Below are 12,918 nucleotides of genomic sequence, written 5' to 3' on the forward strand. Positions count from 1 at the left end.
GCTGTGACTTGCTTGCTAGTTGAGATTTCTGCTCTTCACTCCGTTGTCAGTATAGCCTACATTTCACTGATCTTAGTAGCAGAAAGCATTTTTTTCTGCAGTTTTCGGTTTGTCTATTTGTTTCAAGTGTATGTGGCGGTTCTAGCTTGTATGGTGCCCTGGGAAACCCCCCCCTTCAGCGTCCTGGGCGAACCCCCCTTGTATGGGTCCCTGGGCGAAGCCCCCTTGTATGGGTCCCTGGGCGAAGCCCCCGGCAAGATGCCGCCCTACTCCCTCCTCTGTTTCTTTTAACACACAGACATGAATTATTAATTTCGGTTGCCTATCCTGACGTGAACTTTGTTCTATAGAAAGTATTTGACGCTGATGTGTGCCACAGAAGTTATTTGACTCCAGCCTCAAAATTAAGGAAATTAGAGGGGGTGGGGACTTCATCTCGGGCCTCAACTTCGTCTCGGATCTAACAACACCCGTGCCAATATATCCTCCGAACCCTGGCTTCTCGGGCATTATCACTTAAGTTTGTACAGTAGATCCTGTTCAGTAGGTAAATATGAACTTTCTAGATCTACAACCCACCTTTTATTCAAATGGTAACTGTTTACAAGAATATTTTTCACAGCCTATCTCAAGGAGTAGGCACCTACTGTATGCATATAAAATATCAGAGTGGAAACTGTACTATTCCAAATTACGAGTTTCTTTGTTTGTTTTTCAGCATCCCTCCTGTATTCTTTAATTTGCTGTAATTGCAACAAGTCCTTCAAAAGGGCATTTAATGAGACATTTATAAAAATTAGTATTTTTGTCAGCGTTCAGTGTAACTTGGTGTTAGTTTTACTTAAAAACATATTGTAATGTGATGAGGGGCATGGAAAGTGATTTGTGCGGTAGTCACATATTTTGTGTGTGGGTGTGTGGTGTTACTGTCACGGTTGTCGTACTGTAGAGAAGACCAAGGGGCAGCGGGTTGCGTGCTCAACATCATAATTGATAAAATAATGAAAAGACGGAAAAACAAGAAAATAACGAAGGACAAACCGACTGTTCTACAGGCTATATCACAGCAGTGCAAAATCAACTACCCACAAAAACCCAGGTGAAAACAAGCTCCTAATATATGACTCTCAATCAGGAACAACGAAGTACAGCTGTTCCTGATCGAGAGCCACACAGACAACAAAGAAATACACAAACCAGAAAACCCTAGAAAACCAAAACATACACCCAAACCCCGGAACACATAAATATAACACCCCTCTACACTACACATAACCCCCGGATCACATAAAACAAATACCCTCTGCCACGTCCTGACCAAACTACAATACAAATAATCCCTAATACTGGTCAGGACGTGACATTACCCCCCCCCCCAAAGGTGCGGACACCGTATGCACCTTAAAAAAAAATAATAATAACCCCTAACTAAAGGGAGGGAAGGGAGGGTGGCTGTGCTACACCCCCCCTCCCCAACCCACCTATACTGGAGGTGGCTCAGGTTCTAGTCTACAGCCACCCCCTGACCAGTCCACCCCTGCAGAATGTTCAGGGCTGTAGAATGTCTCCGGACTGTGGGCCGACTCCAGAAGATCCAGACTGTAGGCAGACTCACTCTGTTTCGGACCATAAGCAGACTCCTTCGGTTCCGAGCTGTAGGCAGACTCCTTCGGCTCCGGACTGTAGGCAGACTCGCTCGGTTCCGGACCGTAGGCAGACTCATCCGGTTCCGAGCTGTAGGCAGACTCACTCTGTTCCGGACCGTAGGCCCTCTCGTTAGGTTCCGGACTGTAGGCCGTCTTGCTCGGTTCCGGACTGTAGACCCATTCACACCTCTCCGAACTGTGGACCGTCTCACTCGGTTCTGCACAGTGGGCCGTCTCCCTTGGTTCCGGGCTTGACACTCTTACCGGATACTCAGGACGGGGTACTGTTGTCAGATACTCTGGACGGGGGATTGTTGCCGAATACTCTGGACGGGGCACTGTTGTCGGATACTCTGGACGGGGCACTGTCTCCGGACCCTCTGGACGGGGCACTGTTGCCGGACACTCTGGACGAAGCACTGTCGTCGGAAGCTCGAGGCTGGGCTGACGCACTGAAAGCCTGATGCGTGGGGCTGGTAGTGAAGGTACCAGCCTGGGGACACGCACCTCAGGACTAATGCGGGGAGCAGGAACCAGCCGAGTAGGACTGGGTTTACGCACTAGAAGCCTGATGCGTGGTGCTGGTACTGGAAGTGCCAGTTTGGGGACACGCACCTCAGGGCTAGTGCGAGGAGCGGGAACAGGCTGAGTAGGACTGGGCGGACTCCCTGGAAGCTTGATGCGTGGTGCTGGTACTGGACGTGCCAGACTAGGGGTTCGCACCTCAGGGTCAGCACGAGAAGCAGGAACTGGAAACACCGGGCCATGGAGGTGCACAGGCTGTCTTGATCGCACCTCCGGCACAACCTGTCCTGGCTGGATGGAACTAGTAGCCCTGTATGAGCGGAGTGCTGGTACAGGGCGAACTGGGCTGTGAAGGGGCCGGATGGTTGCCGTGCGTAGAGCGGGCGTAGGGTAGCCTGGTCCTAGGAGGCGCACCGGTGACCAGATGCGCTGCGCAGGCATCCTCCTACCAGGCTGGATGCCCACTCTAGCACGGCATTTGCGAGGGGCTGGGATAACTCGCACTGGACTGTGCGTGCGTATGGGCGAGATCGTGGTCACTTCTGCAAAACTCGGCGCCCTCCACTCCATACGATCCTCCATATAAGCATGGGGAGCTGGCTTAGGGCTCACCCTTGGCCCAGCCAATTTACCCGTGTGACCCCCCCCAAAACATTTCTTGGGGGTGCCTCTCGTGCTTCTCCCTCAGCGCGTACAAGGCCTCGTACTGACGCCTCTCCGCCTTGGCTGCCTCTATTTCCTCACGTGGGTGACGGTATTCCCCAGCCTGGTGCCAAGGTCCAGCCCCGTCCAGAATTTCTTCCCATGTCCATTTCTCTCGACATTCCATATAATATTCCCCTTGCAGGATATCATGTGAATCTCCAAGAATCTCAATTTACTCTGACTGTTGGGGGATCGCTGATATTTTCAGAGAACATTATGTTTTCCTAAACCTACATGTACATAGTGTACATTTACATGTGGAGTGTTAAATCGAATCAACCAGTCTTGCTAACACCAGCCTTTATGTGTAGTCATGTGGAACGTACTTCAGTCAGGCTAGTCTTGATCTAGGTCCTGTGGTGCTATTGGAACAAGCCATAGTACATTCCAGCAAAGAAATCCTACAGCTATGCCCTAATATCCCAAACCTTACCCTAATAAGGCTACAATGTTACACATATTTCAAAGAGTGATGGAAATGTAAAATTGAAAGCAGGTATTTGTTAAACAAATATGTATTTATTTTATTTTTCTTTAGTTCAAGTTGACTGTACATATATTTTCTCAAAATAAATTCATTTAAAAGTTCACTTGAAGTTCACTTGTCACTCAAGCGTCATGTGTATTTTACAAAAGTTAGTTCAAGCTAACTGTACATTTTCATACACTTCAATACATTTAACAACAATGTAAAATTAAATGTTACCTTGCAATGTGTTACTCATATAACATCACGCACAGTACATTTTACAAAATAGATTTTTTTAAACATTAATATGCTGAATTATTTACACTATCCTTAGGGTAACATAATACACTGTATGATGGAGGGGAGATAAGCTGAGTAAACAAAATCTAAACCCAATTTCAGAATATTCTTCTATTTCTAACATTATTTTTCTCTTGTCGTTGTTCCAAAGTCATCTATAGTTTTCTGACTGAGCCTAGCTGAATCTCTATTCTCCCAGGGATCTCTCTTTCAATATCATTGTTTTCAGCGATCTGGATGATGCCCAAGATCATGCCAGGTAATGATAATGATTTATTGCAACTAATTGGTTTATTTTAACTAATTATTCATTTGTACTTTGTTCCTCATGAATCAGACATGTTTTCAAGTTCTTCTCTCATCTTTTCACATTTGCTTATAGTCTCCTGACACAATTCAGATGATTTCTTGATACTTGTCATAAACTCTGAACCAATATCACGGCCACTGCCGATCTCTCTGACATCACCAAAGATAACACTAACAATACCTGAGAAGACAGATAACTCCCTTTTCAAGTCTACTGCTTCACTAAGAATTCTAGCACTCAGTTCAGATGCACTCTTAAACTGATGTGGCTCATCTCCAGCTGGGGACATGGAGGACATTCTAACAAATTCTTTAATATCTTCATCGATACAATACAGATGATCCACAATTGGTCCACTCTTGGCCAAGAACTTTTTCTCATAATCCGCCAAGGTCTCTTGGTTTGTGACGTCACTAATAATTCTTCTAAAGTATAAAATAACAGCAGCCAAAATAGACAACGTGATGCCCACCCCTGCACCGGCAACAGAGAAAAACCCTGTGAAGGGGGCAAGCAAGCATCCCACTCCTGCGCACACTCCCCCAGCCGTATATACTGCAATAGCCTCCTTGCTCTTGTAAGGAGACCCTCTTTTATTTTTCTCCAATTTGATCTTTTCAGCTATCATTGTAAATTCATCTGCCAATGTTTTCAGATCATTTTTAGTCTCATCAAGGAGTCTGTTGTATGAGCTGATGTTTTGATGGAGTGACCCGAGGTTTTGATTCGGAGGATCAGATGAAGACACTGAAAAACAAAAAGACATACATTCATTCACTGTCACTGTTGGCTTTAGCACAAATGACGTAAGTCAAGGGCAGTGCGCTTCTCTAAAACCTTGTATTAAATCCCAGCCATAGTCAGACAGTTATTCATAGAAAGAACACACTCACCCAGATCAAGAAAAAATCTAAAAGAGTAACTTATCTGTCAAACCTGATTAAATATACCAGACATGCAATGGTAGCCCAGTGTTACACTGATACGTATCCACAAAGAAATCCCACCACAGTAATAGCCAGATTTCTTGTACTAATCTGTCCAATCTAATTAACCATTGCTTAACTTCATATGTTACACCACTGTAAAGATTACAGTAGATAGTGTTGGAAAATGTGTTCATCCCTGCTCCGGCAAAACAAGCTTTAAAACTGGATCACACCTATATTTTATTGTTTTTTTTTATGAGGCTGAAGCATTATAAAGGAATATTTCTAATAATTTCAACTAAAACAAAACTATTATATTTCTTGATTTAAAGTGAAATTCATTCTTGGCGTAAGCGTAGGACTACACTTCATCTGTGTCTAATCGTTGCGACTTTAATGTGGATTTTAGGTAAAGATGAGTTGAACAATGTGTTCATTATGAATTAAACCTGGCCATTGGCCTTGCCATTGTAAAGGTTTTAGTATTGCATGCACATAATACTGGATTACACTTAATCATTTCCCATTATTTTATTTTAGTGTTCTTTTAATTCAGTTTAAGCATAGTCCAATAATATTTTTAAGAGATGTCCACAGAATTGTGATACTATAAAATTCTATTGCTGTGGGCTTAAGCGTCCTTGAAGCTATTTTATTTATTTTTTATTCCATACAATCTTACTCACTAAAAGGTGGTGAATCCATACTGTCATCACTTGAATCCTTATCATGACTGTCTGACTGAGTTCTCGTTTCCATGCTTGGAGTTGGGGTTTTCAGAGCAGAGGAAGACTTCAATCCCACTGGAGGATGTAGGTAGACAGTGATTCATAAAGAGAAACAAAAACTGTGTTAAAGTATTAATCTATTCTCTCAGTCTCATTTGAAGTGTTTTAGAATATGTAGATAGTTGAGGAAATATGACAGACACCTACAATTCACTTGTACAATTAACACATTAAATACATTTAATCAATGTTCATAATTTTCATATAATCACAGTATCTTCGATTGGTCTTACCTTCAAAGAAGCCAAAATGATGAGACTATGGGAGAACATTCTGATTAATTAAATGGAAATACTTGTTACATTATTACTTAAGGGATAATTCAAACCTTTACTTTTGGTATTATTATACATTTTGTATATGCTTTTCAATTGTAATATACAATCCTGTAACAAGTTTATAAATGTCTGAACACAATGTTATACATATTGTTAAAGCACCAATCAGCACATTATGCATTTATAAGTTATATTCTTCAAAAATCAATGGGTACATATCATTAATTTATATGTCCAAAAATGTATGTAGCAACTGCAGATGGCCCCTTTAAGTGACACTCGAGTCTCCTTTTCACCTCATTTATCACCAGATTTACTTAACAAAAGGCCCAATAGGTGGTCCGGGTAAGTCATGACATGGCACAAGTGGGGGTCTTTCCTCTTTTGTTGTCTACGCTCTTAGAAAAAAGGGTTCCAAAAGGGTTCTGGAGCACCCTTTTTGGTTCCATGTAGAACCCTCTGTGGAAAGGCTTTTATATGGAACCCAAAAGGGTTCTACCTGGAACCAAAAGGGTTCTACCTAGAACCAAAAGGGTTCTACCTGGAACCAAAAGGGTTCTACCTGGAACCAAAAGGGTTCTACCTGGAACCAAAAGGGTTTATTCAAAGGCTTCTCCTATGGGGAGAGCCGAGGAACCCTTTTTGGTTCTAGATAGCACCTTTTTTTCTAAGAGTGTAGTGCTCCTCTATTGTTCCTCATGCACAGGGGAGGCCAATGACATCACAGATTCCCATCAGATCAACTCCTCTAATGAAGTTTGTGTCAAAACACATATTTTTTTACTCTTTAGTGTGTGTACTTTACTGTATCACTTTTCAACAGTAAACATTCCAAAATAGCTGGAGGACGTCTTTAAGTGTTCGCAAAGTAATTACAATAAATATTGCAAATACAGTAGAAAAAATACAATATAATTGCTCAGAAGGTGTGATGACTCCCAATGCCAGATAGATAGAGATGGGTTTTGTAGTCATTTTTTACTTTTTCTATCTGTATCAGGATCAAATGTCAGACAATTTTACTACTATATTAAATAATTTGAAGAGGTAAATTACAGACTGATTTGTTGGTGTAAACACACAGTCAAGTAGTCACGCAGTACATATTATATCATATGTATGTATGTATGTATGCATCATCGTGCATATTTGATGTCAAGTATGAAAAAAGTATGCAAATGTATGCTCTCACTGCTGTAAGATACTCTGGATAAGAGCATCTGCTAAATGACTAAAATGTCAACCTCATTGATTCTTGAAGACTATAAATTGATTCATGAGCTGAACTCAACATGATATATAATAATACATCTCACATCAAATTCGCTGTAAATATAAACATTTTCTACAGACATGTTGATGAAAGAGGCCATAGCTGTCCACCAAGTAGCACAGTAACAGGTGTGGCCTGGCACAGTATGACATATACACTCTTACATACACACACATTTTCATGAATAGTTCTATATTAATGCAACATTAGAACAGAACAATTTACATTTCCTACAACTACACCAGTGGAAATCATTTCATACTCACAGTGTTTAGTTAGGTGCAGTGGAGGTACAATGGGTTATCCAGAGGAGTAACAACTTGACTGTGTTGGAGATTCTGGATTCTGAAAATAAAAACAACAGTTGTGTCCAATCACAAATCAAGGTCCATCATTGATAAGGAGTTATTTTATGACTTAATGATGACTGAGTGTATCAATGTTCACTTGAGACATTGTCCATGCAGGTACCAGAAAGCACCTGTGTTTACTGCTACACTGTGAGGATTTTAGTACAGTAGTTAAACATTACCATTTACTGGTCTGACCCATGACTGTGATGTTAGGAGTCAAAGTAACTTGATCACGGTGTAATGTCAACAATATTCATTGCTTGATTTCAGTCATAGATAAATGCAGTCAAAGACATGTTTACGCAAATGCATGTTATTGTGAGAATCATATTTTTTTTTAACATTTAACAGAATAGGGATGTGTGGGAAAAAAGCAAAAACAATCTGCTTAATTCACCTGTCATATTAATTCACCTGTTCACTTGACTTGATAACAAGGTCCACACTCTACCACCAAATACTGTAGTATCCCATAACACCACAGAGGGACAGTACCATCCCATAACACCATAGAGGGACAATATCACCACATACTGTAGTACCCCATAACACCACAGAGGGACAGTACCATCCCATAACACCATAGAGGGACAATATCACCACATACTGTAGTACCCCATAACACCACAGAGGGACAGTTCCACCAAATACTGTAGTACCCCATAAAACCATAGAGGGACAACAATACTGAAGTACCCAATAACACCACAGAATGACAGCAATACTGTAGTACCCCATAACACCATAGAAGGACAGCAATACAGTAAAACCCCATAGAGGGACAGCAATACTGTAGTACCCCATAACACCACAGAGGGACATCAATACTGTAGTACCCCATAACACCACAGAGGGACATCATTACTGTAGTACCCCATAACACCACAGAGGGACAACAATACTGTAGTACCCCATAACAGAAGAGGGACAACAATACTGTAGTACCCCATAACACAATCCTGGACTTCCTGATGGGCCACCCCCAGGTGGTAAGGGTAGGCAACAACACAACTGAGACGCTGATCCTAAACACGGGGGCCACTCAGGGGTGCGCGCTTAGTCCCCTCCTGTACTCTCTGATCACCCATGACTGCGTGGCCAAGCACAACTCCAACACCATCATTAAGTTTACCATGACACAATGGTGGTAGGCCTGATCTCCGACAATGATGAGACAGCCTATATGGAGGTCAGAGAGCTGGCAGTGTGGTGCAAGGACAACAACCTCTCCCTCAACATGAGCAAGACAAAGGAGCTGATCTTGAACTACAGGAAAGGAGGGCTGAGCACACACCCATTTACATCAACAGGGCTGTAGAGGAATGGGTCAAGGCTTCAAGTTCCTTGGTGACCACATCACTAAGAAACTATCATGGTCCAAACACACCAAGACAATCGTGAAGACGGCACGACAACACCTATTGCACCTCAGGAGACTTGGCATGGGTCCTCAAATTCTAAAAAGGTTCTACAGCTGCACCATTGAGAGCATCTTGACTGGTTGCATCACCGCTTGGTATGGCAACTGCTCGGCATCTGAACACAAGGCGCTACAGAGGGTAGTGTGTACAGCCCAGTACATCACTGGGGCCAAGCTTCCTGCCGTCCAGGACCACTATTCCAGGCGGTGTCAGAGGAAGGCACTAATAATTGTCAAAGACTCCAGCCAGCCAAGTCATAGACTGTTCTCTCTGCTACCGCACGGCAAGCTGTACCGGAGGGCCAAGTCTAGGACCAAAAGGCTTGTGAACAGCTTCTACCTCCCAAGCCATAAGACTCCTGAACAGTTAACCAAATGGCTACCAGGACTATTTGTATTAACCCCTGTATTATTAATATTTATTCATACATTCACATTCCTTCACATATGCTCCTGCTAGTCTCTGTTTATTATCTATGCATAGTCCCTTTACCCCTACCAAAATGTACATATTACCTTGACTAACCTGTATCCCTGCACATTGACTCGGTACCGGTACCCCTTGTATATAACCTCATTATTGTTATTTTATTGTGTTAGTTTTTTACTTTTAGTTTACTTAGCAAATGTTTTCATAATTACTTTTTTTTTTACAATAAGGGCCTGTAGGTAAGAATTTTACGGTAAGGTCTACACATGTAGTTTTCAGCACATGTGACAAATAAAATTTGATTTGATTTCTTATCAATTCCCCAAAAATGATCTGCTCATACTTATCAGACATTTCCATGACTTTCTGAACAAACTTATCCATTTCACTGAGCTTATTGGTATCCTTGACAATGAGATTATGTCAAGAACTAAGAGATCACCCCTGTCAATGCTGCTTATGAATTTTGAATAAATTAAAAGTATTACAGAGTAAATGTCCCACAATTCACATAGAAGCACTTAACATATTGTGGTACAAAAAGAACAAGTGGATGAATGTAGACTTTATTACTGTCATTTATTTGTCAAGTTCTATTCTCAAGGTTTAAATGCATCTATTGTCTGTTGATAACGTTCAGCTGTTTCCCTGACCGACACGCAATGAATTTCAGTGTGTCAGACTTTGTTGGTTCACTTCGGTGCTGATTCGCTTCACTTTAATGCTGATTAATTTGATGGATTTCCATGGATTCTTTGGCGATGAAGAAAATTTCCATAGCAAGAAATAGGCCAGAGAGAACCCCTGACAATGCACCTGCCACTCGCACAGTTCTAGACGCCTGGGCAGCCCCTTTGCCAATTGTTGCAAACCAAATAATGCGGACTAGTTCTGGTGCAAAATTGGTTGAACATCTTCCTGCCTTAAATGCAGCATCTTTCTGAAATGTGGGTAGAGACTTGAAACTCAAATTGATATTATCTAGGTTTTCCACAGTTGGTTCCATCTTCACCTGGATTTCTTTCACAATTCTGTCAATGGTCAGTCAATCTGTGGATGTACTTGCCATGTCAGTAATGTTAGACACAGCACCAGTGACTCCACCAGCGACAGACACCCCAACACCCACCCCAGTGATGATCAGGGAGGCACCCAGAGTGAAGGGAGCCAGGATGGTATCCACTATAGCGGTGATTCCTCCAACTGATCCAATAACACTACCAGACAGACTACCTATGGTGGTTTCCCGGTGCATAGCTTCAAAATGATCAGCTATCTCACAAAGCTCATTCACGTTTGCTTGCAGATCATTTATTCTTTCATCAAGAAGGTTTTTGAATATTGTGATATTTTCAACTAGTTTGATTGGCAGGTCAGAAGAAGACACTGCAAACAAGGGGTGTAGTTAGACAGTAATTAATAAAGATCACAAAAAGACCTGTTATAAATCCCAGTTAAATTTAAAACGAAATGTTACATTGTGCTTTCAGAAGGGTACAAGTGTCAATAGATCTTGCATTACAGTCCAGAAGTAATTAAGAGATAGTCAATAAAATGTGTTCATTTTTTAAAACTTACATGAAAAAAATCTTACTCACTCAGAGGGTGTAATTCCATACTGTCATCACTTGAATCGCTGCCATCACAAGCTGGTTGGACTTCCATGTTTCACCTTGTTAGATTGTCTCCCTGTAAAGATGGTTCACCATAAGCTGCAGCTCTTAGTTGTATTCTGGAGAGAGAGGCTCATCACACAGGAGGAAATTGATAAACCTATCTTCTTGGGGGACATGACGTGCTTTGATTCATGTAGATGTAGGTGAGAAACTATACGTGGAATGTTCTGTAGAGATCTTTTAAGGAGAAGAAACATTTTTTTCTAAACACATCCATCCCTTAACATTAACTTGACTCACTGACTCTATTTCACATAACATTCACTGACAGAAATGTAACACATTATGGTGTTTCTATTTCAACAGAAGACTATATTTTTTAAAATGTTCCACCAGTGATAATCCCCTGTCAAACATACTCACTGTACTAGTTAGGTCCAGTGGAGACAGTATAATTGATCCAGAGATGGTAATGTTTGTTAACGACTGAAAACCCTGAACAGTCTGGTAGATCAGGAGTCTACAAGAGCAATTCTGAACAATGTAAAGCATTCTAAACAGGCTGATTCCATCCGTAATGTCAGCAGTCAAGACACAACTTCAAATATCAACAAACTGCATCTAGGAACAATTGTCCAGACAGGCAGACAGACATGCAGCCCATAAGAGACACTGGATTCAAAACAGGGTTTCACTGAGAAATTATACTTCTAATTATTATCAGTACAACTTCACTTCCTGTCACGGTTGTCGTCGGTGAATGAGGACCAAAACGCAGCAGGTACGTGAATGCTCATCTTGATTTTTAATTACTCTCAAAATGAACATACAAAATAACAAACACGAAAAACGAACGAACGACAATAACAGTCTGACTAGGCACACGGCTAAGCACGGAACAATCACCCACAAATCACACACACAAACACAACCTAATATATGGGACTCTCAATCAAAGGCAGATAGACAACACCTGCCTTCAACTGAGAGTCCCAACCCCAATTAACCAAACATAGAAACACACACACCAGACTAACCATAGAATACAAACACATAGACCATCAACCAAAAACCCGGAAATACTAAATCAAACACCCTTTACACAAACACACCACCCCGAACCACATAAAACAAATACCCTCTGCCACATCCTGACCAAACTACAAAACAATTAACCTTATACTGGCCAGGACGTGACAGTACCCCCCCCCTTAAAGGTGCTACCCCAGAAGCACCTTAACAAAAAATAACCCCAAGCAACACCAAAAAAAATTCCCCTTTTCTAAAGGGAGGGAAGGGAGGGTGGCTGCCGTCAATGACGGCACTGTGCTACACCCCCCCTCCCCAACCCACCTATTTCTGGAGGTGGCTCCGGCTCAGGGCAGTCTGGCAGCTCGGGACAGTCTGGGCAGTCCGGCAGCTCGGGACAGTCTGGGCAGTCCGGCAACTCGGGGCAGTCTGGGCAGTCCGGCCACTCGGGGCAGTCTGGGCAGTCCGGCCACTCGGGGCAGTCTGGGCAGTCCGGCCACTCGGGGCAGTCTGGGCAGTCCGGCCACTCGGGGCAGTCCGGCCACTCGGGGCAGTCTGGGCAGTCCGGCCACTCGGGGCAGTCTGGGCAGTCCGGCCACTCGGGATGTTCAGGGCAGTCCGGCCACTCGGGACGTTCAGGGCAGTCCGGCCACTCGGGACGTTCAGGGCAGTCCGGCCACTCGGGACGTTCAGGGCAGTCCGGCCACTCGGGACGTTCAGGGCAGTCCGGCCACTCGGGACGTTCAGGGCAGTCCGGCCACTCGGGACGTTCAGGGCAGTCCGGCCACTCGGGACGTTCAGGGCAGTCCGGCCACTCGGGACGTTCAGGGCAGTCCGGCCACTCCGG

The 12,918-nt window shown here is 43.0% G+C and overlaps 1 protein-coding gene and 1 long non-coding RNA gene across 2 annotated transcripts; both read right to left on the reverse strand.

Moving 5' to 3' along the window:
* Nucleotides 1-3,375: 3,375 nt before the first annotated feature.
* On the reverse strand, nucleotides 3,376-7,582 carry LOC106596604 (uncharacterized). The gene is made up of 4 exons (XR_001326720.2): nucleotides 7,490-7,582; nucleotides 5,906-5,930; nucleotides 5,571-5,687; nucleotides 3,376-4,702 (listed from the first exon to the last, which is right to left on the reverse strand). It is a non-coding gene; the product is annotated as an uncharacterized lncRNA (long non-coding RNA).
* A 2,562-nt stretch (nucleotides 7,583-10,144) lies between these two features.
* LOC123728666 (uncharacterized) lies at nucleotides 10,145-11,091 on the reverse strand. The gene is made up of 3 exons (XM_045700601.1): nucleotides 11,025-11,091; nucleotides 10,493-10,812; nucleotides 10,145-10,366 (listed from the first exon to the last, which is right to left on the reverse strand). The coding sequence occupies exons 1-3, from the start codon at nucleotides 11,089-11,091 to the stop codon at nucleotides 10,145-10,147; spliced, it is 609 nt and encodes a 202-aa protein (XP_045556557.1).
* Nucleotides 11,092-12,918: the final 1,827 nt, after the last annotated feature.

Source organism: Salmo salar, chromosome ssa18 (genome assembly GCF_905237065.1).
Source record: "Salmo salar chromosome ssa18, Ssal_v3.1, whole genome shotgun sequence".
NCBI classification, from domain to species: Eukaryota; Metazoa; Chordata; class Actinopteri; order Salmoniformes; family Salmonidae; genus Salmo; species Salmo salar.